Here is a 27,069-nt window from a genome sequence, read left to right as displayed (position 1 = left end):
GATAAAATAACACACACAAGCAAACATAAAGAGTTGGATTGACAAATAGACATACAAACACTCGATTTAGATGAATTAATAGACATAGGACGATAAAATAAGACATACCTATATAGATACATAGAGATACAGATAGATTGAGAGATTGACAGACATATATAGGAAGACATAAACAGACAGGTGTATAGGTAAACAAATAAACAAACAAACAGGTGTAAGATGGATCACGTTTAGCCTTGACTGACCCAAACACACACAAACACAAACACCTTGACAAACAAACAAGAATATAAAAGAAATTGTAGATACGCAACAGAAAGTGGTAATAAACAAAACATGAAACTAGTAAATAAATAAATAGATAGATACGAACACAAAGAGAATAGTTCAGGAAAGTTTTGTTAATTTTTTTTTATGACCCGCAACAACAACAACTACTACTACTACTACTACTACTGCTACTACTTCTTCCACCCTTCTCTTCCCTTCAACAAACTGGCTTGGGTTGGTTTTAGAATATTACGAATGCAACGCCTCTCTCTCTCTCTCTCTCTCTCTCTCTCTCTCTCTCTCTCTCTCTCTCTCTCTCTCTCTCTCTCTCACACACACACACTTGATTACCAGGTGTGTGTGTGTGTGTCTGTGTGTGTGTGTGTGTGTGTGTGTGTGTCTCGGTCTGCACGTAGCTCTATGCACCCCTCACACACACACACCCCGTGCATGCCTCCCCCTCGCACATTGACGTCAAGCATACTGGAAACAGCCACATTGCCCGCCCGAGGATGTTGACGAGGATAGGGGAAGAATACTCTCCTTAAAAAAAAACAATAAAAATAATAATAATAATAATAATAATAATAGTACCTAGTAGTAATAATAAAGGGCGGCCTATATTCCCAAACATTCCCTCAGGGCCTACACACCAACACTGGATAAGGATTTCGAAGATTTATTTTTCTTTTTACAGCAACGGAAGCAGCTCAAGGGTAATAAAAAAAAAAACTGAAAAAAAAAGTCCGCTAAGCACTGCTCCTGCGTAGAGAAGTAGTGGCCAAATGAGGTCAGTTTCTAGTCTTTTTTTTTTTTTCTTGCGTTCAGCCAATTGCTTTCTTGATGAGGCCTCCTCCTCGTGGGCCCCAACCCGTTCGTGGCGCGGGGGTGTTTCACAGTGGCGCCATTCTTGTTTGATTCATGCTGCCCCCCGGAGCTCCACTTAATTCTCTGTAGAGTTTCCTTAGACTCCGGGTTGATAAGCGGTCATCAGGACATGTGGGTAGTATTAGACCACTCGGCGATGACTGAAAATTGTCAGCTTGTAGTGGCGGGCGGGAGGTGAAACGAAGCATTCTCAGAAACCCTTGCTGGAACACCGACCCTCTGAGAATCTGCGCCCGCAAGCTGACCACTCCGCCACCGCCTCCCCAAAATGGTTCGGTTATTTTTGTCTGACAAGGCTTCTGCATCATGAATGTGAAAAAACACTCATGAGAACCTGACTAATCTCCTTCGTGGCCTTGGGAAATAGTTGTTGTGAGAGCCGAAACCGCCTGAGAATACGGACCTACTATGCAGATTATGACTGGGCGGCTCCGTACATACTTGCTGTTCTACGTGAAAAAGAAGGATCACAATAAACAATGCAACAAATAACACGCACTTTAAACACGCAGTCAGTCTATCCCTAAATTATGAAACTCCAGGAAATGTCATTATAAGTTTTATTTTATTTCATGTACGTTTTTACTTATATTTGTTTTATTTCTGTCAGTGGTAAGTGAAGGGAACGACCGGTCAGCAACAGAAGCACTTAAAATAGAGCGTTCCGTCTATCCGTAAAACAGCTGCAGGAAATGACTAGCCTTTGTTTCTATTTCCGACAGTAGTAGTAGTAGTAATAGTAGTAGTAGTAGTAGTAGTAGTAGTAGTAGTAGTAGTAGTAGTAGTGGTAGTGGTAGTAGTAGTGGTAGTGGTAGTAGTAGTGGTAGTGGTAGTAGTAGTGGTGGTGGTGGCAGTAAAAGTAGTAGTAGTAGATGTAGTTAGTAGTAGTAGATGTAGTTCGTAGTAGTAGTAGTAGTAGTAGTGATGAAAGCTACAGGTAACGAAGTGGCAATTCATGTGTGTAGATTGTTGCGTCATAGGAAGTGTTAAAGTTGAAATCAAAGGCGTTATAGTAGAAGTTATCGGTCATGGGTGTTATAGTTGAAGTGTTTGGAGCGAGGTTTGTGTTATATAGTACAGTTATTAATACGCCTGCATCTTGTTTTTTTCTTTCCTTTTTCTGTTCTTCTTCTTCTTCCCAGCTTTTCCCTATTCGGGGTCGCCGTTGTGAATGAGCCTTCTCCACGTATTTCTGTTGTTGGCCATCTCTGGGTTTAAATTCTTCTCCCTTAGATCTCCGTTTATGCTATCAATCCACCTTCGTTTGGGCCTTCCTCTTCTTCTATTTCCCTGCACTTCCATTTCCATGACTTCCCTTCCCACATGATCTTCCCCAACTCTTCTTCTCAAGTGTCCATACCACCTCAATCTTGACTCCTTTTTTTCTGTTCTAACTTTCATTGTTATTCTTCTTTCCCTCAATCTGTCACATTTTTCCTCCTCTTCATTTGCCCTATCTTCCTTTTTTAATATTTTTGTCCGATTCCCTTATTCTATCATCTTTCCTTCTTCGTTTGCCCTTTTTCTTTTATTTTCCTTTCCTTTATCACATCTTGCCTTCCTCTCGCTTTTCCCTATCTTCCCTTTTCTATTCTTTTTTTTTCCTTTCCTATATCACAACTTTCCTCCTCTCTATTTGCCCTTTTTCCTGCCAAATATCAATCTCTCTCTCTCTCTCTCTCTCTCTCTCTCTACTTTTTTATATATCCAATTTTTTTTTTCATTTATCTTACTTTTGATTATTTTTCGATCTATATGTTATTCTCTCTCTCTCTCTCTCTCTCTCTCTCTCTCTCTCTCTCTCTCTCTCTCTCTCTCTCTCTCTCTCTCTCTCTCTACTTTGTTATATATCCATTTTTTTTTCATTTATCTTACTTTTGATTATTTTTCGATCTATATGTTATTCTCTCTCTCTCTCTCTCTCTCTCTCTCTCCATCCTTATTTAATGGGTTTTGAGGTGAAGGTGTCCGTGGCAGGTGTTATATACAGGTGACAGCAATGTTAGGAGGGCAGCTGTTAGGAGCGGCGGTGTTCAAGTGCTCTCTCTCTCTCTCTCTCTCTCTCTCTCTCTCTCTCTCTCTCTCTCTCTCTCTCTCTCTCTCTCTCTCTCTGTGTGTGTGTGTGTGTGTGTGTGTGTGTGTGTGAGAGAGAGAGAGAGAGAGAGAGAGAGAGAGAGAGAGAGAGAATAAAAAAGAATTCATCGAAGAAAAGAAAGGAAGAAACCCGTGACTGTTCAGAGAGAGAGAGAGAGAGAGAGAAACTAAGCCTGTTATCAGCCTAGGAGACAGCCTGGGAGAGCCGTGAGGGGTGATAAGCCTGACACACACACACACACACACGAAAAAGAAAGATAAGGGACTGGAATAGGTGTGTGTGTGTGTGTGTGTGTGTGTGTGTGTGTGTGTGTGTGTGTGTAGTGAAAGATAAGGAAAGAAGGAAGAGAGGAAAGAATAAATGAGAGGGGAAGAGAAGGAATAAGGAAGAAAGGGAGGGATGGAAGAGGAAATGAAGAAAAGGAAGAAACGATGGAGAGAGAGAGAGAGAGAGAGAGAGAGAGAGAGAGAGAGAGAGAGAGAGAGAGAGAGAGAGAGAGAGAGAAAGCAAAAAATAAAGCTACCGTGTCTTTCCCCTACAATATAATCAATGAATGGAATATATATAAAAAAAAGTTAAGTATACGAAAGTTTAAGGAAATATACGATAACATTTAAGAATTATTTAATATAAGACACATTAGTAGCCTGACGCAACCATGTATATATATAGCTAACAACTCCCTCATAACCTATTATTATTATTATTATTATTATTATTATTATTATTATACTAACGCACAGTCATCACCTAATCCAATGACAGAAGTTATATGAATATGTATGAAAATTAATATTATGTACGTACTTCTATCTTCTTTATATTATCTATTTGCTATGTGTAAATGGGAAGGAAGTTAAATGAATGATAAGTATGGAATAAACACACACGCCCGAGGGCCAACGTGACGGAGATGGGAAGTTAAACAGTAGACGAGAATGGAAGATAAAACGAAGCGTGACACAATCTCTAGGGACAACAAACCAGTGCATGGGGTGGGAAGGTCATGGAGTGTGGCTGGCTAATGTGGGGCAAAGAGTTATGGGATGGTTAGAGGGGCAAGGAAGCGGGTAAGGCAGTATTATAGGCCTTGTGTATAGGCTAAGAGCAGGTGGAGAAATAAATGATATGCTAGAGATGGAGTTAACAAGTAAATAGTGAAGGCAGTTAAATGAGAGGTTAAAAATGATGAAAGGATGGGATGGAAGATGAATGGAAGGAGGATGCCAGAACAGGAAGGAAAAGTCAAGTTGAGGTATGAGACTGAGGGATGTGGGCTCGTAGGATGAAAGGATAGACAGTGTAGTGGATGAGATGTATGTAGGATGGAAATAGGATGCCAGAATAGGAAGGAAAAGTCAAGTTGAGGTATGAGACTGAGGGATGTGGGCTCGTAGGATGTAAGGATAGACAGTGTAGTGGATGAGATGTTTGTAGGATGGAAATAGGATGCCAGAATAGGAAGGAAAAGTCAAATTGAGGTATGAGACTGAGGGATGTGGGCTCGCAGGATGAAAGGATAGACAGTGTAGTGGATGAGATGTTTGTAGGATGGAAATAGGATGCCAGAATAGGAAAGGAAAGGCCAAGTTGAAGTATGAGACTGAGGGATGAAAGGATAGACAGTGTAGTGGATGAGATGTATGTAGGATGGAAATAGACTGTCAGAATAGGAAAGGAAAGGCCAAGTTGAGGTATGAGACTGAGGGATGTGGGCTCGTAGGATGAAAGGATAGACAGTGTAGTGGATGAGATGTATGTAGGATGGAAATAGGATGCCAGAATAGGAAGGAAAAGTCAAGTTGAGGTATGAGACTGAGGGATGTGGGCTCGTAGGATGAAAGGATGGACAGTGTAGTTGATAAGATGTATGTAGGATGGAAATAGACTGTCAGAATAGGAGAGGAAAGGCCAAGTTTAGGTATAATGTGAGATGTGGGCTGGTGGATGAGTGGGCAGGTCAGGGAACTAAGTGGAACAAGCCGAGTGTAAAGAGAGGAGGGGGGAAATGTGGGCTAGAGGGCTTCACATCCTCAGACCTAATATTGGGGCGGAGTGAAAGGGAATTGAAGCGTGAGGTGAACGATCGGGAAGAGGAGAGGGGCAAGGAAGAGGCTGTGGTGGAGGAGTAGTTTAGGTTAAAGTTGTACAAGGGAGAGGAGTTCGAGGCCGTTGGGGAAGATGTTAGGTTAAGTTAGGTTAGGTTAGAGGGCCAAGAAGTTAGGTAAGGTTAGGTTAGAGGGCCAAGAAGTTAGGTTAGGTTAGGTTAGATTAGAGGGACAAGAAGTTAGGTTAGGTTAGGTTAGAGGCCAAGAAGTTAGGTTAGGTTAGGTTAGGTTAGAGGGCCAAGAAGTTAGGTTAGGTTAGGTTAGGTTAGAGGGACAAGAAGTTAGGTTAGGTTAGGTTAGAGGCCAAGAAGTTAGGTTAGGTTAGGTTAGAGGGCCAAGAAGTTAGGTTAGGTTAGAGGGCCAAGAAGTTAGGTTAGGTTAGGTTAGAGGGCCAAGAAGTCAGGTTAGGTTAGGTTAGAAGTACAAGGGAGAGGAGTTTGAGGCTGTGGAGGAAGAGTAGGTTAGGTTAGAGGGCCAAGAAGTCAGGTTAGGTTAGGTTAAAAGTACAAGGGAGAGGAGTTCGAGGCATTGGAGGAAGAGTAGGTTAGGTTAGGTTAAGTTAGAGGGCCAAGAAAAATTAAGTTTGGTTAGGTTAGGTAGGTTAGGGGGACAAGGAGGAAGAGGTATGTAGATATGGCAGGTAGTGATCAAGGTGTGACTGGGGTGTGGAAGAGACGGTAGAGCACATGAGAGAGAGAGAGAGAGAGAGAGAGAGAGAGAGAGAGAGAGAGAGAGAGAGAGATAATGAAAGAAAAAAAACGCAAAAATAAATAGATTGTTAAGAAGAAACGTAAGAAAAGGTGATAAGATTCCTGTTTCACCTGATAATTTTACACGAATGTACTAGAAAGAACAATAAAATGCGTATACCCGCTATAAGATTAATTCAAGAGAGCACCAGAGTACAAGGGTAGACTCTTGTAAATGTATTCTCCCTCACTCACACTTCGTTTTTATCTTGTTCCTGTACTATGCCAAGATAAAGCAAGCTGTTAGGTATATATTAAAGAATCATCTCTCACACTAAGGTTTTGCTGTTATTATTATTCCTGTGTGTATCAGAATAATGTGTGTAGAAGGTTATCTTTACTGTTACTGCTGTTGTTCTTCCTGTGCGTCTTTGGGGTCGTATAATAAGACATTTCATCGCCCAAGAACATATATTTGACAAGGCTTTCGTAGGGGATTTGGGCATTTCCAGAAGTTTAATGACCTTGGTGGAAGTTTGACCTTTCTTCTGTGCAATGAACCTAAAGAAACACTCATTAGGACCCGACTGACCCCCTCTTTGACCTTTGACGTGAGAAGCGAAAGTATCTTGTAATAATAACGTTAACGAAAAGTTATGATGTGGAAAATTATGTTAGCGAATTCTTTGGAGGGAACTGCAATAAATCTTTACTATTATTACTATTACTGCTGATGATGTTATGAATACTAAGAAAAATATATAAAAAAAATCATCAGAATAACACGTTTTTATGAGGTTATGGTGTGATGAGTCAATCTTATATGTAAATGCTGTGGAATATAAATTACAACGCACCTAAACTAGACAACGAATCTTTCCTATTGTTACTGCTTTTGTTGTCGCTGTTGCTATGTTATGATAAGCTCGTCCCCACATCCGCCCTTGCAAAGTTTTAACAGGAATGCTGAATGTCATAGATATTCAAGTCCTACTATATGTTTTTGGTATTATTATTAACACGCCCATATCTCGTTCCCTACTTTACCAACTGCTCTTCTGTTGTCATAAGTGTCTTTAACGGACCAAATTCGTGGCTTTACAGTGTACCAGTGACGGGCCAAATTTTTGCCATGATATAAACCCCCCAAAATAGATGATGCATAAACTGATCACAAATGCGTTGAATCATTTAAACGTCCTGGAAATCCGTAGAAAGGAGTCGAGACCAAAACACTGGTGAAAATAGGCATGAAATGTGTGGGGGTATCATTAACATGCCCTTATCTCGTTTCCACCTTATCTCACTGCTCTTCTCTTATCGAACATGTCTTCTAACCTATAAACCTCCTGGAAAACCATAGAATAGAGTGGAGACCAAACCACGTGTCTAAATACCCATGAAATATGTGTGGATGATCGTTTCCCGTTTATGCAACCTCCCATATCTCTTTTCTTACTCAACCAAATGCTTTCCTAATGCTATACATGTCTTCTACTAACCTTTAAACCTTCAGGAAACCCGTAGAAAAAAATGGAGACCAAAACAAGTGTGAAAATACCAAAGAAATGTGTATGGGTAGGTAGAATTTATGTAACCTTCCATATCTCTTTTCCTACTTAACCAAATGCTCTCCTGTTGTCATACATGTCTTCTATTAACCTTCAAATCTCCCTCAAAACCGTAGAAAAGAGTAGAGGCCAAAACGGGGGTGAAAATAGCCATAGGTGGGTGGGTAATTTCGATTGATTCCGTTTCTACACCTATATCTGATTTCCTACATAACTTACTGCTCTTCTGTTGCCATGCATGTCTTCTACTAACTTCAAAACCTCCAAGAAAAACCGTAGGAAAGAGTAGAGACCAAAACAGGTGAAAATAGGTATGAATTAAATGAGGGTTTATAAATTCACACCTCCCTAACTCAAGTCACCTCCACCTCTACCTCTACCTCTAATCTACTTACCCCGGAGTGGTCGTCGTCCTCGCTGCCCTCGCCGCCGGTGGGGGTCATCAACAACCCACTAACAGCCTGACCTCACGATGACAAGGACCATAACACGAATACAACGAGATGATAACAAGTTGGGGCGTTGAAGGGGCCGAGTGCTCTTATCTGTTTGCCACTGTATTTAAGTCCCGTTGGTGTTTGGTGTTTGTTCTATAGTGTTTTATTGCAGTAACAAACACACGCACTCGTACACCGAAGCTTAAGAATAAAACGTGAAGATGTCTGGTTGGGCTAACACACACAGGGCGTTGAAGGGGCCGAGTGCTCTTATGTGTTTGCCAAGATACTCAAGGCTCGTTGGTGTTCGGTGTTTAATCAATAGTGTTTTATTGTGGTAACGAACACAGGCACCCACACACCAAAGCTCAGGAAGGCAGGAGAGTAACAACCTACTCTCACGACTAACGAAATACTACAGTCCCGCGCGCTGAGCTGAGGTCGAGCAAATGTTTCCTATCAACCTCGCGCAGATGCCAACTAAGCCAATATCTCAATTTATCTGTGATTTCTTGGCTATACGAGGTTATTTAAAGGTGCCTGAGAACTATATGTATCTTAACACTATTATAAGGAGTTTGTCAAGTATGTAGATTGTGTAATAATCATAATATTCCCGTAAAACTGAAAAACTGTGCAGGTGCCAACTATGCCAATATCTCAAGGCATCTGTGATTTCATGGCTGTACGAGTTTATCTAAAGGTGCCTGAGTACTTTAGGTATCTCAAGACTATTCCCAGGAGCTTGTGATGAATGTAGATGCTGTAAGGGTGATAATATTCCCGCAATAAAAGAAAACAAATATTTCCCACATTCAGGTTTCGGTAAAATATATTGCTACTATAATTAAACCTCTCGTTCTTCACATTCCCTATTAACGTGGCCCAGGGAAACACGTAAAGCTGCTAATTAACGGCAGGTATTTATAGGTCAGCAAAAAAGAACTCTGGCACGGGGTTTGAAAAAGGTGAAGATGCCTTGAAAAGTGAAAAAGGCGAAGAAAAAAGAAACGAGAGAGAGAGAGAGAGAGAGAGAGAGAGAGAGAGAGAGAGGAAGGGAGAGAAAGAGGGAGAGGCGTTTCCGTAGCCAAGCCAGTCTGAAATTTGCCTCCTTGGAATTGCATCATCCACGTCCTTTCTTCCTGTTTTTGTGCTCTCTCTCTCTCTCTCTCTCTCTCTCTCTCTCTCTTTGGCTGATGTAGAATTACCTCCTCGCTCGCAATATCCGGCTGAGAATTGTTAAGGAGAAAATGCTTAACTTCACCTTCAAGCAAAATTTTTCCTGGTTTGACTGTAATGGAAAAGTCATATATACAGACAGGCAAACAGACAGACAGACAGACAGACATATTATACCTATGCTGATAAGAGTTTGATAATTATTGATTTTTATAACGCCCCCGAATAAGCCTAAAGCCCATATCTTGCTTTCTTGGATACAATAATAAAGTAAGGAATAAGATATGGACGAAACAATGAAAGGAGGAAGAGGAATAGTAAGAATTAAGAGATGAAGTAACAGATTATAATTACATAAATAAAGGGCCATATTGGTACCGTGTTTTCCTCTTCTACTACCTATTTAAAGGGTCAAGCCAGAGTTTCTGACCCTTTCTGCCTTCCAGACGAGCATTATTGTCAGTGGTCAGGACTCAGGGGCTGTGACCACTGCCGGGGCCATGACTCACCGCCTTACAGTACCATGACGCAACATTCCGCAGGATTTCATAGTCACTTGAGTTACCCTTGAAATCAATGTTCTTAAATGTACGATAATTATTCAGGCATGCGAGGATCAAAACCACTTCAGGACCGTTACTTTATCCTTTCTGCTCGTGTTAAATATATCACTAATTACGGTTATGATAGTGATATTGATTAAATACCGATATTTGTGTAGGAAAGATTGTTTTAAGTTAGAAAATTAATGTATGTGTAGTGTAGGTACGACAATCTGGTTAGGCTGCACGAATGCTCTACTTCAAAGGGAGACTACTTAAATTTGATGTCCCTTACTTTACCTTCTTTTCTTTTTTAGCAATATACACAAACTAAACCAAGAAACCTGAACAGTAATAGACATAAAACATTAACAGAATATTTCTTCACGTGTAAAAAGAGCCAAATAGGAAAATAAGTCAGGAATCCACCTTCGTTTTTAGGAACATATTCACGTACTAAGCGTTCTGTACCGTCTCCGCCAGTTCTTCTGCCCCACACAGATACTTTCCATATTAGGCCATATAGGTAGCCTTGTCCGCTCTCGTATGCATCTCACGTGTGGCGGGGCTCCTCACACAGCTCTCCTCCTCTTAACAGATATTTTTCTATACCTCTTAATTTCGCCGCCATGTTGCCTCGCTATCTACTGTCGATATTTTCATGGTAACTGCTCTTCTGAACTTGCTAACTGCATGCCTCCCCCTCTCCCGCGGCCCCGCTGCACACGACTTTCTACTCATGCTCATCCCTATAATTATATACGTACTGAAGTTTATAAATACGAAAAACAGGAGAAAAATAAAGAATGGGAGGTTAATATATTCAGTGTAAGCAAGTAGGAAAATCTTAGCAACAAAGGTTTGACAAGAACATAGCTATTGCATCATGTACCTTAAACGTTTTCTGCATTTCTTAGTAATCGTTCCTAAACTTTATTAATCCCAGACTCGCTTATATAAACTAACCTCCATCTTGCAATAGAGAAGAATACGTCCTTGCGCTAGATATGAGAGAGATGGAGAGGAGGAGAGGTAGAAGGGAGATGGAGAGAGGAGGATAAGTGAGTGATAAGGAAAAGAAGAGGATGAAAAGATACATTGGGTAGGCAGATAAAGGAAAGGAGAGGAGTGAGTAGAAGTGGGAGAAAGGATGGAAAGGGGAAAGGGAGAAAGGATGGAAATGGGAAAGGGAGAGAAAGGACGGAAAGGGGAAAGGGAGAGAGAAAGGAGGTTGAGTGAAAAGGAAAGGAAGGTGAAGACAGATAAATAGGCAGGCAGATAAAGGAAGGGAAGAAAGGAGAAAATAAAAGGAAGCAGGAAAAACAGGGATTAGATTAGCACTGAATTGGACTAAAAGATAAACAAAGGGATTGGAAGGAGGCAAAGGGCCTGGATTGGCAGATAACGATTGAAAAGAAGGAAAATAAACAAAAGGGAGAATGGAATATAGGAACTGGAATGATAATGACAAAAAGGAAGAACTATAATGATAAAAACAGGAGGAGTAAGGAAGATATAAGAATACACAAAGCAATAATAATAGGAAAGGGAAGATGAGGAAGAGGAAGAGGATGAGGAGGAAGAAGTTGGCGCAGCATATGAACAATTCTTATAAGATGAGAAGAAGTATATGAGGATAGATGAACTGAAAGAAGTAAAACAAGATCGTGAAAAGTGACGGGAAAATCATTAATGGTAAAAGAAAAAGGAAACGAAGGTAAGATAAGATAGTGAAAGGTGGTTGTGGGATTGAAATTACGTATGAAAGAAAGAAAAGTGGAAGGGAAAGAGTTGGTTGTGGTGGTTGAAAAGAAGAAAGGAAAAAGAAGCAGAATGAGATGACTGGGAGAGAAAAAGATAAAAGAAGGGAAAGAGAGAAACCTTGATAATGAAGATTGTGGGATAGAAAAGAAAAAAATAAGAAACAGGAGAATGATAAGATTGTGTGACAGGGAGGAATGAAGAGAAGATAGAGAGGAAATAGAAGCTAGAGAACAAAGTGGTTTAAGAATAGAAAATAACAATTGAAAAATACAAAAGAGAAAGACAGAGGTTACACATATACTACAAAGACACAAGTGAACACAATTGTTTTATTTACAAACTTCATATTAACAACAAGTTTCTTACTGTAACAATGATTATGTGTGTGTGTGTGTGTGTGTGTGTGTGTGTGTGTGTGTGTGTGTGTGTGTGTGTGTGTGTGTGTACTTTCACTTGTTTTCTCATCCATTTCCAGGTTTTCTCCTACATAATTATGATTCCAAGCAACTCCTTCAAAAATCACATCGACCGTTACTTCGGTGAAACAGGAGTAAACTGAACCTTCATACCAATGTGCTCTGATCTGGTCTGCAGCTATGATGTGACTGTCAAGCAGATCATATCACTAGAGTGGGCAATCTCTTAATGAGCCAGTAGTCTTCCTGTTGCCCATCTTTCCATGTTTTAATGTTATTTATATTTTTTGCTGAGTGGCTATTTTCTGAGGGCAATTAAAGTATTTTCTGTGTTGTCAACTAAGCTATTTTCTGAGGTCCGTTAAACTACTTTTTTGGGGTGAGCAACATCCTTGGGCACTCGTAAACTGAACAATAATTTCTGGTCGTACTTGTAGAGGTGCTTGGAGTCCAGCCTGGGCTTGAACTTGATCCTCTTATGTATGCGCTTGTCCTTGGGGATGTAGACGGGGCTGTAGTCATCCAGACGACGCTGGCCGGGGTCCTTCTTGCGGCTGTGTGGGAGAAGGGGAAGATGATGGGCGAGGGAGACAAGTGACTGTTCAAAGTGGTGCTGATACAATTGTGAATTTTTGTGCTCTAGGAACGGTCGGGATATTGCAGAAGTACCCAGAGCACAAAAAAGCACTATTGTACCACCATTGATCTGAATTACGCACGGGTCTTTGGGTGACAATATAGTGCATGTGATGAAGGTTGCCACACTCTCCTATTTTGTGGCTCTGGCTAAAACAAGAAGCATTCATGAGTTTAAAGATAAAAATGGAATAAAAATATAAATGAAGGCAGGAAAATAACAGGACAATGCCACCAGGAATCAAATCTTACAAACTACAACTACGTAAACACAAACACACACACACACACACACAAACTTCTTCTCTCCCTTACATTCCCCCTTCTCTCTTCCCTTCTTTGTTTCTTCTCTCCTTGTCCTTCCAATCTTTCTCCCTTTTATTCCTCCTCCTCCTCCTTCCTCTCTCTGAGCCCCTCATTCCCTCTTTCTCTCTCCTTCCTCATCTTTTTCCCTCCCTCCTCATCCTTGCAACGTGTCTCCCTTTCATCCCTACTTCCTCTCCTTTCTCTCTCAACCTTTCTCCCTTTCATTCTTTTCTCTCATGCCCTCATTCTCTTTCCCCCTCTCCTCATCCTTCCAAATTTCTTCCTTCCCTTTTTTCTCTGTTTCTTCCTCTCCCAACTCCTCTATTTTATGACACACACACACACACCCTTGCCCCCTTACTATGTGTCCTCAAAGAAGCGGCGGGGTGTGTCAAGGGGCCGTGTGTTGTGGTCCACCTTGTAGATCTTCTCCCACAGGTACATCTCCGGCTTGAGGCGAGAGCGGGGGCGATTGGAGCAGAGCCGCAGGTAAGTGTTGTGGAACTCCTCACGATACTCCTCACGGGCGGGGTGCTGCGACACGTGCTGGGAGGGAAGGGGGAGATGCATGTCATAGGGGGATAGGTTTTTTTTTATTTTTTTATATAGGGAGGCAGCTCAAGGTCAAAAAACAAAAAACATCAACAAAAAAGCTCCCTATACACTGCTCCAAAGTTTACAGGTCATGGGTTATATGATTATTACAGAGCATTTGTTGGAGTAGGATGTGTAGTTGTAGAAGTAAAAATAATAATAGTAATAACAGTAGTAGTAAATAGTAGTAGTGATAGTTTAGTCTGTTCACATAACCTGGATACTTAGTTCCTAACCCAGTAAGTAAGGACACTAATGTCTTTGTCCCCAAACAATCACTTAGGTTAAAAAAATATCCATATTTCTTTACCTGGCTCATCTGTTACACAAGAGGTAACTTTTGTTGACATCACTGAATCAAGCAGTGATGGCTTAACTATAACATAATTTTCAAAACTTAATATGGTAGACAAATAATTACAGTGAGGAGAATCAGAAAAAAAAAACATTTAATGATTATACCACTTTTCACTCATTATGAATACTTGCAACTTTTATGGAATAATTTTTCAAATAAAAAGTTTGTTCTAATTCATAAAATCTTCCTGTCATTTCAGATGCTAGACGGAGTATGACACAAGAGGACACAAGGTGAAACCATTAAATGGTATTTTCTGACTTTAACTCATTTTTTTTTTTTTTTTTTTTTTTTTTTTACCTTCTCAAGTTTTGAAAATTAGTTGTACAGTCACTGTTTAATCTAATGATGAGCTGAGTAAAGAAATATGAACATTTCCTGAAGCTTGGTGAGTGTTTGGCAACAGATATGTCAAACTCCCAGCCAGCAACTGACCAATTTACACCAATAATTCTCTTTCTCTAAGTAGTAGTAGCATTTGTAACTGAACAAATAAAACAACTCTCTGCTCACCTTGAGGGCCAGATAGGGCGTGGCATCAGCGTTGGGCACCCCCCTCTTGAGGTACATGGCCAGCAGGGAGGCCAGGAGGGGCGTGTTGAGGCCCTTCACCCCACCATCATCCACGCCCTCAAACAGCTGCTGCTCCTCACTCAGCCTGGGGTTGAGGGGGAGGTGAGGAGGAGTGTGGGGAGGAGGAGAAGCAAGGACTATAAAGTCCTAACACATACTGTAATTCCTGTCATACAAGACGAGCTTTTTTTCAAAAAAGATTTGAAAAATCACCCTGCGTCTTATATCCCGAAATATACCGCATTTTGCAGCATATAATGCACATTTTTTTTCAACCAGAAAATGCCAAAAAGTTACCCCTGCGCAGTATACACCAAACGTACAAATTTTGATTGATTTAAATAATGAATAGTGTGACGCAAGAGAAAAGGAAAGTGTGAATAAACAAATGAGAGGAGGACATGTGAAGCAATAAAACCATACAGGTCACAAGAAGAAGACAAGCCACATGTGGAAGACGAGGCGTGGCGTGAACACCAAACACAACACACAACACAGCCAGTCACCAGTGTGCCGGGTACCTTGGTGGTGATGGATAAAGCGGCTATTACACGGGCACAATTTTGGTGGAGCAGGGTGCTGCCTAACATAACTCTACTCAGCGACTTTGGGGCGGACTTGGGTGGATTAGTCAGGAGATATTTCTACTGTGCAGCGACATGGTCAGCTGACGTTTTCTGTGATACATGTTCGATTGCCCAATGAACGAAGCATCCCCAGTAGCTCGGCCAAAGTAAAAACGCTGAACGCTGCACAGGTGAAATCTACCAACGAAGAGAGGGAAGGAGAGATGGAAGGAAGTGGAGGATGAGGAGAGAGAGAAGGGGTGAGAGAGGAAGAGGGATGGAAGGAGAGAGAGGAGATGAGAGAGGAAGGGGGAAGGAAGAAAGGGGAGGAAGGAGAGAGGAAGAGAGAAGGAAGGAAGAAAAGTGTGTGTGTGTGTGTGTGTGTGTGTGTGTGTGTGTGTGTGTGTGTGTGTGTGTGTGTGTGTGTGTGTGTGTGTGATATCCACAAACACAACCTATGCACAAAAGTTTGTGTAAGTGTTATTGTGTGTGTGTGTGTGTGTGTGTGTGTGTGTGTTATCCTCTTCCTCCTCCTATGCACCAAAGTTTGTTGCATTGTTATTGTGTGTGTGTGTGTGTGTGTGTGTGTGTGTGTGTGTTATCCTCTTCCTCCTCCTATGCACCAAAGTTTGTTGCATTGTTATTGTATGTGTGTGTGTGTGTGTGTGTGTACTATCACCCTCCCACGCACCACAGTATGTTGTTGTGGGTGTTCTCTACAGGCCGCTCCGAGTGCAGGGCGCAGGTGTTGAGCTGGTACAGGCCCAGCGTCCAGCGGTGGCCGTCCGTGTAGGCAGACTGCTGCACCAGTGGGTAGGTCATCTCCGTCACTGGCCCAAACCCTGAGTGTGAGGAAGGGAGGGTAAGGATAGACTGTTCTCGACTTTTTTCTTTTACAATACAGAACATTGGTGAAGGGCAACAACAACCATAAATCAAATAAAAAAAGTCCAGGGGAGAGGAAAACAGGGACAGACTAGATGTGGGAGAGGAACGAAAAGTAAGGATAAACTGCTCTTGATTCCTTGTAACAGCATAGAAGCACCTCAAGAGTAACAACAACAATTAAAATAAAAAAAGTCCAGGGGAGGGGAAAATGAGGACAGACTAGAAGAAAATGGGGGAAGGAAGGAAGGGTAATGATAAAACTGTTCCTGATTCCTTTTAAGAGCATAGTTGGTGTGTGTGTGTGTGTGAGAGGAGGAAGGAGAGAGAGAAGGGATGAGACAGGAAGAGGGAAGGATGGAAGGAAGAAAAGGAGAGAAGGGGAGGAGAGGAAGGAAAGAAAGGTTGAGAGAGGAAGATAAAGAGGGATGGAGGAAAGGGGAGGAAGCAGGGAGAAAGAGGAAAGGAGGGAAGGGGAGGAGAGAAAGGAAAGAAAGATTGAGAGAGGAAGATAGAGAGGGATGGAAGGAAGGGGAGGAAGGAGAGAGGAAGAGGAGTGTGTGTGTGGAGGAAGGAGAGAGAAAAAGGGAGAAAGGAGGAGGGATGAAAGGGGAGGATGAGGAGAGGGAAGGAATGAGCAGGGAGCACCAGAAATAACAGATCATTGTGGAGAATACAGTTTGGTCAGGGCGCTTACAATGACGCAGTGCTGGACTGTCGAACTGGCCCCCGAGTGCTTACCATTGAGAGCCATACAATTTTGTGCTTTAAATCTACAGGTATGAATATGTGCATGTAGGTGCATGAAGCACTTCACCACATATTACTTACCTCCGTCTAGTGCGAGCTCAGGTGTCGGAGAATTGGTACTGAGCTGATGGGTAGCGGTCACATAATGCCAGGAATTATATCGTCACCTTCGTAAACAAACCGATTAAGTCATTGTATTCTACTTTTCAGGAAACCAAAAAAGAACTGTCGTCATCTCATTTGGCTTAACCTGGCGTCGACAGAAGTCGAGTAGACAGGGGGCACAGGGGACATACATAGAGCAGGTGGTGCTTCAGAAACCGCAGGTAGTGGGAAAGCGCGTCGGTGCAGAAAATATGGCGTGCCATCAAGATGAATCATGGGGATTTGTAAGAAGTGAAGGGTTCCTGAGGAAAGCGTACTTTAGAAATAACCCTAGAGACATCTCTATACAATGCTAAATATTCAAATAGTACATCATTTGGAAGGAGGAGATTGGGACAGCTGCTGAAGGCCAAGCTTGAGATTCAGAGTATCATGATTTAGGTCACTAAGTGCCAACTGAATGAGAAGGATAGTCTCCAAAATTCAATTTGCAAGGTTTTTAGTGAGAACTGACGGATAATAGCTGAGGCCAAAGCCGAGCGGACTCTGAGGACTTCCTGATGGAGTGTTGTTGACGCTGTTGCCTCTTCTGTGGACAGAGGTATCACATCTATTTGGGCCTGAGTGCTTCTGGCGGAGTCCGAGCGAGCTCCATCTCTACCACTGAAAGCTGTTAAGATCTTTGAATAACTTCTCAAACTCAATGATGTTCAATCGACCATGAAACTTCCGCTGTTAGATTTGCCACGTTGATGAGAGGACGTTGATGTCGGCTGGCTTGATGAACAGCATCTTAAAGACTCAGGATCTGTAATTATAGGGGCATCAGTTCGTTGGTCGCTGGGCGATACTCAAGAGGGCGGTCCATCACATTGGGGAGAGAAGGGGTACCCAGGATCAGATAATGAACGACGGACAGGGCTCTGAAGGAGCTGAGGGAACCAATGAGGGACCTCTGAAGCATCTGAGGAGACAGGAGGAGAGCTGAGCTGGAAAGGACAATGGCAGGGAATAAGTCATGGGGAGTGGGTCCACTTACTACTTGATCAGGGAGAGGGTATGCCTGACATTATTTGTGTGAACTGTCTTGATCTTACCACCTCTAACATGACGCAGTCGTAAGACTACAAGGTCCATTGAACAAGTTTATAGGTCCGCACATGCCCACACTAAGTAAATGCTTTATAGCTGTCAACATCATAACAAGGTTAAAGCAAGAAAAATGGTGAATCTTTCAGAACACGGTGGTAGGCAGTGTTGTAGGCGAAGCATTTGGTCACCGCTTGCAGACGGGTGATAAGGAGTTGTCCTAAACTCTCGTAGAGAGTTGACGAACTCCTTTCCTTGATCCCGTTCTTGAAAGACAGCTGCCACTTCCTTGGCTGCCTTCGCAGGAAGGGGGTTATACCAAGAAGCGTGACAGGACGCTATCACTGCGTCCGCCTTCATTCCGGCCCCAGGCAAACTTATTACAGGCGTGCTTACGAACTTTTTAGTGCCCCATGGAATGCGCCAAACTAACGCGTTAGGAATGTAGCTTGGTGCGGAACGAACCATCTTTTCTGCTTGTTGTATTCATCGCAAACATCGCGTAGAGAGAATGTTTTCACACACACTTCACTAAGAGGCAGTTTTTTTTTTTCAGTGCCTACAGCTGCATAACGCATTGCTGTTTGTCATGTCCTCCGGAGAGGCTTAATATCCTGTCCCTGTCCGGGGTGACAGACATAATTGGCATCCACCGTAAGCCTCTATCACGTCGAGCATCTCTTGATTCCTAATCCAAATATGCTATGGGGCGTAAAACACCATTTCATCCTTTTGTTGCAACACACCACTATTGCCTTATCCTGGCCATCTGTTCCTGTAAAAGTTAAACAATCCAAAAACTTGTTCTTTTCTTCTTTTCGTTTCGGAGTGAGTTGCAGTCTGTCCAAGACGGCATGGAGGTTCTTAGGTGATGGTGCTGCAGGTGCTGTTTTTTAATAAAAGGACTGTAGGTAATATTCATAGAGGCCAAGGTGTCGGTGAGGCTGTCAGGTTTTTTCCCTTGTCATCAATCAATTCATCGCTCAGAGCGCTGAAAGTTAGACCATCCTTTTAGCAACAGGGACTAGAGGGTGCGCTGTGTAGGTGACGACCTAGGCCGTGATAAACCTAGGCTTGTCATTTTTTTTATAAAAAAGTGTGAAATAGGGGGGGGGAGTGTGTGGAGTTTTTTTTTTTTAAACACATCAGGATATTTATGGGTTAGCCTTCAGACAGCAATTTTCCCGCTGTGAGGGTAAAAAAGCTCGTCTATCAGCTATCGATCGAACCATCATCTTTGGGAGAAATAAGGCTTGCTGGGCTCTGCCAATCTCTGCCTCCAGAGAGTGACATACTGCGCGCCCCTGGGAGCAAGGACGCCACGTTAAATAAGCGTGATGTGCTTTTCGGTACTTCTCCATCGTCTCAGGTTTGGCTCATATCGTCTCAAGCCAGGAATGTGTACTTCCACTGTAGCGCCCTCACCACACCACTATTAGGGACGCCTGCTCCTGTGTCTAGCACATTACAAACCATTTCTCGTGGTGGGGTTTACAGGAGGAGCGGGGGTGAGGGACCGGACCGTGTACTTGACGCCTGTTTCGTGGGGCTGTACTGAGGGTACCGAGAGTTCACAGGTGGGTGGTAGGCACCCCCTGCCTCCATATGTGCAATGTATGATGTGTGTCCCAGTGTCCCCACAAGCCATACCCTTTCTTAATACCTTTCTGGGTCCCCTTTCTTCCTCCGTTAGGATGAGTAAGAGGGCGGGAGGAAAGCTCTGAGCCGGCGCGGTTATCTTATTCATTTACTAAACTGGCATTGCTGAGAGCGATCAACGATCAAACTGCCTCAATGTGGATGTTTTCTCCTGTCCGCCGCTTTGCTCTCCCCAATTTCTTCTGAGGACCGAAAAAGGTCTTACTGTGGGAAAACACAACGGAAGTCTTCCTTTTCCCAATCCTGTCCACATCTAGTGATACAACCGAGGAGATGATGCTAACTCAATCTTTCGTAGTGTCCCAATTTTTGCCTCCGTCCCCGCTCAATATCCAAATCATTCAAGGTATGAACGCTAAGAAGCGTGACAAGATCATCATGGGCAAGGTGATCGATTTTCCATCTTCTTTTTGGGGAGGGTTCTGCCCTTTGCTGCATTTTTAACTGTCTTCTCCCTCGCTTCGGATGTGGACATACACCAAATATAAACCAATATAAATCGTGTAGTTTCCACAAAAGTCCACATGTGTAACCATAAATCCGGGTCACACAGGGGACGACACACTGTTTGTACTAGTGACACTTGACTTAAAATTCTGGTACTTTTAGAGTATTTAAAAGGAGTTAAGAATTAACACTGGTATAATATTGACCGAGCTCATACATAAATCTACCTAACCGATATGCTTAATTCACGCGACGCGCAGCTTTTTTTCATAATATTTTGTTCCGCTGCTGATCCTGTTTTTGCCGCGTGATTGTGTTTTGGCTTAGAGGAGAAGCTGCGCGTTTAAATGGGCATTACAATTGTGTATAGGTTGGTAAATGAACAGTGGGGACAATCATGTGTTGGAGTCCTGTTGTTGTGTTTAGCGGTCGATATGTTGTCATCGGAAAATATTGGTGAAGATGATGATGACACGGTGTTTGTGTTCCTCCTCGGCAGACGGGCCAAATTTGTGGCTTTACCGTGTAGCAGCGACGGGCCAAATTTGTGGCTTTACCGTGTAGCAGCGACAGGCCAAATTTGTGGCTTTACCGTGTAGCAGCGACAGGCCAAATTTGTGGCTTTACCGTGTAGCAGCGACGGGCCAAATTTGTGGCTTTACCGTGTAGCAGCGACGGGCCAAATTTGTGCCATGATTTAAATCCCCCAAAATAGATGATACATAATCTGGTCACAAATGCTTTGATATATACTATGAAATGATTTGTGTGAGGGGTGATTTAAAACCATGTATGTTAACCTAGTAGCCATTCCACCCCAGTAACATCCAATTCTCATACTCCCACACCCACACACTACCACTATGATCAGACCAAAATTGGAATATGCGGAGGCAGTGTGGTCTCCCCATAAGAAGAAACACATAAAGAAACTAAAAAGAATACAAAGGATGGCAACAAAAATGGTTCCAGAGCTTGAGGGATTGACATATGAGGAAAGACTAAAGGAAATGGATTTACCAACACTAGAACAAAGAAGAGAAAGGGGAGACCTAATACAAATCTACAAATTATTGAGCAAAATGGAAGAAGTAGATAACGAGGAGTTACTACTAAAGGAATTAATTACCACCAGGAACACAAGAGGACATAGTAAAATATTGAGGAAGGGAAGATGCTTGAGAGACATAAAGAAATATAGAGGTTTGGAACAGACTAAGTGAGGATGTAGTATCAGCAAGGAGTGTGCAAAGCTTTAAGGAAAACTTGGATAAATGCAGATACGGAGACGGGACCACACGAGCGTAAAGCCAAGGCCCTGTAAAACTACAACTAGGTAAATACACACACACACACACGCGTACACACCTAAGTAAGCGGCGTGTGCGTGAGCCTGGACGAAGGAGGAGATGACGGCCTTGTGTGTGAAAGCGCCCGACAGGTTGTGTGCGCCAAACCGGGCTGCGTATGCTTCCTCAATTTCCCATGTGTGTAGGAAGAGGTGCCCATACTCCTTCATCTCCCCCGGCCAGTACCCTGTGGAAGAAAGGAGGAGGAGATGAATTAAAGAAGAAAAAAGAGATTAATATGTAAAAGAAAGTAAATATGAGAATGAAAGGGAAAGATGAAGGAGGGGGATGGGGAGGAAGGGAAGAGGAGGAAGAGGACACAGTCAAAAATTGAGAAAGGGAAGACGCTTGTGACACAAAAATATATAGCTTCCCGCAAAGAAACATAGAGGTTTGGAACAGACTAAGTGAGGATGTAGTATTGGCGAAGAGTGTGCACAACTTTAAGGAAAACTAGACAAGTACAGATATGGAGACGGGATCACACGAGGGTAAGCCCAGGCCCTGTAAAACTACACTAGGTAAATACACACACACACACACACACCTGTTACAGTAGTGGCGTGCTTGTGTTTGAACTTGAACCCAAACGCGCGTGGGTCCAGGCTGTTTGGGGGGATGTCTGCAGAGGTGGCGAGGGTGTCGTCGCGCCCCACCACCGCCGGCAGCCCATCCGCCACACGCACCCCAAGAAAGGGAGAGCTGCTGCCTTGGATTGGCCTGGAAAACACAACACAGTGAAACATCTTAAACTTAAAGGCAGCACAAATATGGTGGTCTTGCTGATTTTTGAGTGACTTTCCACCCCCAAAAAGCGAAATCTAATCTAGTACACTACAACTAATAAACACACACACACACACACACACATACACACGCGCCCGCCTCACAACCAAGAGATCCCAAGTTCAATTCCTGGGTGGAGTGCAGACAGATTGGCAGCCTCCTCTACTCCATGTCCCCTGTCCTTCCAGCAGTGAATGGGCGCCGGGTGTCAGTTGCATGTGTGTGTGTGTATGGGTGTGGTGTGAGGCTCTAGTTGTACCCAGAGATCTGTCACTAGAGCTCTAAGATGATTCAGGGAGGTACTGGCTGGGGTTTACAAGTCCTGCATGTGATCAGACCATGGTGAGGTAAATAAACTAACTCAGAAACGGAAAGAAATGAAAAATATACAGAAGGGAAGTAAACTAGTCTCGGTGTGAGGAAACAAAAGAGGAGGAGGAGGAGGAGGAGGAGATGGAAAAAAAAAAAAAAAAAAAAAAAAGATGAAGGAGTAGGAGGAGGAGGAGAGGGAAGAGGAGGAGGAGATAAGTTGCAGAAAAAAAATGATTTATTAGGAGGATGAAAGGAAAAGAGGAGGAGGAGAGGAGGAGGTGCATTAAAGAAGAACGGAGGAGAGAAAAGGAAAGGAAAGGAAAGGAAAAGGTTAAAATGAGAACAAGGAAGGAAAAGGAGGCCAGTGGTCACCTGTCGACGGGCTCGTGCTCCAGCTCCTTGACCCAGGGCAGGTTGGCACGGCTCTTCCTCAGCATGCGGTCTGGCGGAATGCTGCCCAGGAACCAGAACGCCTCAATGCGTGGCTTGAGGTCAATCTGAAAACACAGCACCCAATGAGTATGAGGAGGATGAGTAAAGGAGGGGTGAAGAGGAGGAGGAGGAGGAGGAGGAGGAGGAGGAGGAGGAGGAAGATAGTGAAGAGTAGGTTAGGTTAGGTTAGGTTGAGGTGGCTTGGGGAGGGGATAGGTAAAGAAGGTGAGGAGGTAAGTGATGGTAGGGTAGGTTAGGATAGTTTGGGTATGGGGAGGGGATGGGTATGGGAGGTGAAGGGGGTAGTAATGAGGGTAGGATAGGGTAAGAGAAGGGGTGGGCACCACTAACCAAAAAGTTAGCTTCGCTAACTGGTAATCCACTAGCTAAAAAGTTAGCTTCGTTTACGCTAAACCGCTAAACTGATGAAAGAAATTACTGGAAGCTAATGGTAAATGCTAACCGCTAACTTTTTTTGTATGGATTTACATTAAGGAACAAAAACGTCCTCACTCGGGTTACCTTCCATGACGTCAATAACGATAAACAAGGCGACAATAATGGATGCAACTACAAGGTGACGTCGCAACTGAACTGAACAAAGAGCCCAACAAGCAACAACAAGAAGAGAAGGGAAAGAAGCCTCCAGTTTATCCTAAATCCATATATTTTACCCAAGATTTCCTGCAAATCTACACATTTTTTACTTTTTTCCATTACTGACACTTTCATTTTTATTATATTAAGTTTATTTCTTGTCAGGTGGATAATGTTGAATTCTTGTCCAATTCCCCTACTTTAAGGCGTAATTCACCCAAAAATGGAAGCCCTGGAATTATTGCGCCATGTGGCTCACCTGCTGCTGTATCTGCCCACAACAGACAAGAACAAACATATGATTTTTTTAGTGGACTTAAACGTAGCGGAGGAGGAACTACATTTAGCGTAAGCTAATTGGTCCTAAGTTTACAAAAACGCGAATCAGCTAACGAAAAAGTTAGCTTCACTAATTAGCGTTTAGCGGAACCACTGGGTAAGAGGAGTAGACTGAAGTGGTTTTGGCATGGGTAGAGGATTGGTAAGGGTGAGAATGGTGATAAAGGGCAGGGTAGGGCAGGGTAGGGTAGGTTAGGTTGAGACCAGAATAAACTAGCAGGTGGAAGGGGCAGGTCACAGTCACATTCACAAGCATATTTAGGTTAACTGCATTGATAGTTGCATACTTTTTTCTGCTATCTTATACAACCAACCCTCCTTTACATTCACTTTCCTTTTTTCTTCTCTTCCCTCCTCTATTTTTATTTCTCGTCTTCCTCCTCCTTTTCCTTACTTGCTATTCCTTCATTATCATCATCATTAATACTTTAACACTAACACAATCAAGATAGCTCTCTCAAGTAGCAGGGAGGAGCGGTGGTAGTAGTGGTTTCTTTCTTTCTGTTTACCCTTCACAACTTCCTTTAATGTAAAAAATTAAGAAAATAAAAAAATAAGAGATAAGGAAATAGAAAAATATGGTAACTGAACTTTAACACTTCCTTTGGTGAAAAAAGTTGAAAAAAGAAATGGCAGCAAAACGGCTTAACTTCCTTTGGTGTAAAAAAAAAATAATAATAAAGAAAAGGAAAATAAAGAAAAAGATAAAATATATGGCAACAAGAGGCATGACGCTTCCTTTGGCTTGCAAATAAATAAATAAATAAAAAGAATAACAACCAGAAGAGGCATGATAGCAGGGGGGGGCAGCAGGGAGCTCCGAGCCACCCTGTCGCCCCCTGCCGAGTCTCACCGTGGCGTCCCTGATGTGGGGTGTGTCCTGCAGGGCCCCAGCCAGGACTCGGTGCAGCCCAGCAAGGAAATTCTGAGTCTGGCGCCGCTTGTGTGTGGCGGGAGTGCCCTTGATACGCCTGGGGGAAGGGGGGAAAGAAAAGGGAGGGAGGAAGGGAGGGAAGGAGGGAAAGGATAGTGGGTGTGTAATTCGGAAGGGAGGGAGGGTAGGAGGAAGGGAGGTGGGAAGGAGGGAAGGGATAGTGGGTGTGTGATGATGGGAGAGAGGGAAGGAGGAAGGAAGGAAGGGAGAGAAGGAGGGAAGGGATAGTGTGTGTGTGAGGAAGGGAGGGAGGGAAAGGATAGTGGGTGTATGAGGAAGGGAGGGATTGAAATGAAGGGAATAGAGGGGGATAGCGGTGTGGAAGAGAGGAAGGGATTGAACGGAAGGGAAGGATGTGGGAGGTAAGGATGAGGGAAGGGAAGGGAAAGTAGGGAATGGCAAGAAATGGAATGGAAGGAAGAGTGTGAGAAAGGGAGAGAGGGAGGGATTGAAGGGAAGTGAAAGGAAGGGGGGTAGGAGGAGTGAGAGGAAGGGAGGGATTGAAGGGAAGGGAAGGGAGGGGAGGGTAGTAGTAGTGTGAGGAAAGGAGAGATTAAAAGGAAGGGAAGGGAGTGGGAGGTAAGAATGCAGGAAGGGAAGGGAAAGGAGGAAATGGCAGTTATGGGAAGGGAAGAGAATGGGAGAGAAAGAAAGGGAAAAGAACAAGAGAGAGGAAAGGGAGGGGAAGGGAAGGAAAAAGGAAAGATACTATGAAACCTTATGCTTTGATTTCAAATTACATGAAGTCATTATTGTAAGATTACACACACACACACACACAACTATAATATAAAGACTAATACACAACAAAATATCAACTCTATACTCTAAAATCATCATGGATATTGTACAAACTTTCAAGTCCTTCCCTACATAGTGTTTACATTCACCCATGCAGCTCCACCCTTGCACATGTATTATCACTATTTCTGTTATCATTACCACACCTCCTCCACCACACACACACCTGTTCAACTGCATGTTATAGTTGAGGTCAATCAGCTGCTCCACTTGGTCGGTCACCTTGCCCGCTGCTGCCATCGCTGCATCCCACACTTCCCCATAGTAGTCCTGCGGCAGCCCCTGAGCCACGTGGGTCCTCGTAGCAAATTGGCAGAAGTCAGCACCCAGCAGCATGGGCTGGGGATAGAGGCAGAGGTGAACACACAGCTCAACTTGCATTTGTCAAAAGAGAACAGGAGACTTTAACCATCTAAGACCTAAGACTACCCACATGCTGTCCTGAAGACCACCTATCAACCCAGACTCTAGATTCTAGGATTAAAGATGAGCTCGGGGGGGCAGCATGAGCCAATGCAAGATGGTGCCACTATAAACACTTGCCTGCACCACAACAGGCTGGGGCCGACCATCAGGCCCTACTACGAAGGCCTACCGGCACCACAGGTGAAGACTTAAAAAAAATAAAAAATAAAAAAATAAAACACTGTTGTTACCAAAAGAGCCACTAAAATTCAAATTGATACTGATATAATAGTATTTACTGTGCTCTAGGTATGGTCATGATCCTCGACCCCCTTCTATTTTCTGAAAGCCACTTGTTACTGCACTGCATTCAGGAACCTCAAACATTGACAATTAATATGGCATATAAGTTGTGATCAATAATGAAAATTTAATGAATAAAAATATATGGGTCCTGCAGAGTGCTTCGGCAGATGTGGGACCAGATGAACAAGAAACACAAGTAACAAGTAAAAAAAATCCATTTTGTAAGTTATTAACTTTGCCAGAGGTGGCTAGTGGCTGCCCTCTCGTAAACATTACCCGATAACTGCCTCTCAGTGTTGCCAGCATGTACCTTGGTGTCGTGCACGTGGCAGGACCAGTGGCCGTAGTATTTGGGCATGTTGAGCTCCACGGCCTTCTGCTCCACCGTGGGCAGGCCCGTCACCCTGGCGTGCCACTCCTCCTTCTGCCGGCGCCGGTTGGCCGCGCGGGACAGGTCCACCACCGCGGGGTAGGCGGGCGTGGCCGTGTACTCCGTCAGGGGCGCCTCAGCGTGAAAGGCGGCCACCAGGGATCCAAGGGGCTGGCCGGCCCCAAGGCGGCCCAGGCACAGCCCCCAGCCCCCAGCCGGCGCCCGCAGCAGCGCCATCACTCCCCAGCTGTGCTCTGCCTGAAGGTTGCCTCACTACACTCTCCAGGCCGCGCGGGTCATAGCCTGCCCGCCGCCACGGGGTGTACTCGGCCCTGCTGCTGCCCTCCTCGTGGCCACGGTGGTCTTCCTCAGCACTCCCTCACCGCCACAACACCACAACGCCACAACAACAAGGGTTCAGTTCAGCGGTCGGGAGTTTTGCCTTTGTAACGGCACTCCCTCATGTACTCCTACTGTCTGGGCTGTTATTTTCCTCTTTTTCTTTCGTTCT

At 43.6% G+C, this 27,069-nt stretch overlaps 2 protein-coding genes and 1 long non-coding RNA gene across 5 annotated transcripts in view; 1 reads left to right on the top strand and 2 right to left on the bottom strand.

Annotated features, from left to right (window-relative positions):
• The window catches only part of LOC126985872 (sestrin-2-like), a 60,858-nt gene extending 52,367 nt beyond the window's left edge, over nt 1–8,491 (bottom strand). For all 3 annotated transcript variants that reach the window (XM_050841358.1, XM_050841357.1, XM_050841359.1), the window contains exon 1: nt 8,017–8,491. Coding sequence is in view for 2 of the 3 variants with exons in the window: in XM_050841357.1 (XP_050697314.1) it covers nt 8,017–8,064 (48 nt within the window). In the remaining variant the exon portion in view is untranslated. The remainder of the gene's footprint in view (nt 1–8,016) is intronic.
• On the top strand, nt 3,767–8,010 carry LOC126985876 (uncharacterized). The gene is made up of 3 exons (XR_007739106.1): nt 3,767–4,621; nt 4,735–4,848; nt 4,948–8,010. It is a non-coding gene; the product is annotated as an uncharacterized LOC126985876 (long non-coding RNA).
• A 3,367-nt stretch (nt 8,492–11,858) lies between the features above and the next one.
• LOC126985870 (uncharacterized) lies at nt 11,859–26,951 on the bottom strand. The gene is made up of 10 exons (XM_050841355.1): nt 26,499–26,951; nt 25,644–25,816; nt 24,596–24,713; nt 22,747–22,871; nt 21,824–21,996; nt 21,296–21,463; nt 15,684–15,834; nt 14,367–14,511; nt 13,263–13,447; nt 11,859–12,513 (listed from the first exon to the last, which is right to left on the bottom strand). The coding sequence occupies exons 1-10, from the start codon at nt 26,793–26,795 to the stop codon at nt 12,321–12,323; spliced, it is 1,728 nt and encodes a 575-aa protein (XP_050697312.1). The 5' UTR covers nt 26,796–26,951; the 3' UTR covers nt 11,859–12,320.
• Between the last annotated feature and the right edge of the window lie 118 nt (nt 26,952–27,069).

The sequence above is a fragment of the Eriocheir sinensis genome, chromosome 60 (genome assembly GCF_024679095.1).
Source record: "Eriocheir sinensis breed Jianghai 21 chromosome 60, ASM2467909v1, whole genome shotgun sequence".
In the NCBI taxonomy this organism is placed as follows: Eukaryota; Metazoa; Arthropoda; class Malacostraca; order Decapoda; family Varunidae; genus Eriocheir; species Eriocheir sinensis.
The sequence above is the reverse complement of the archived record's forward strand: the minus strand, read 5'-3'. Positions and strand labels throughout refer to the sequence as shown.

Bases quoted from the DNA above. Each gene is read 5' to 3' on its own strand.
- LOC126985870 (XM_050841355.1), bottom strand. From the start codon at position 26,795: ATGGCGCTGCTGCGGGCGCCGGCTGGGGGCTGGGGGCTGTGCCTGGGC. The intron at 24,714-25,643 runs GTGTGTGTGTGG...CCCTTCCCCCAG, and splicing joins TATAACATGCAGTTGAACAG to GCGTATCAAGGGCACTCCCG. The intron at 12,514-13,262 runs GTAAGGGGGCAA...TCTCCCACACAG, and splicing joins CGCTTCTTTGAGGACACATA to CCGCAAGAAGGACCCCGGCC.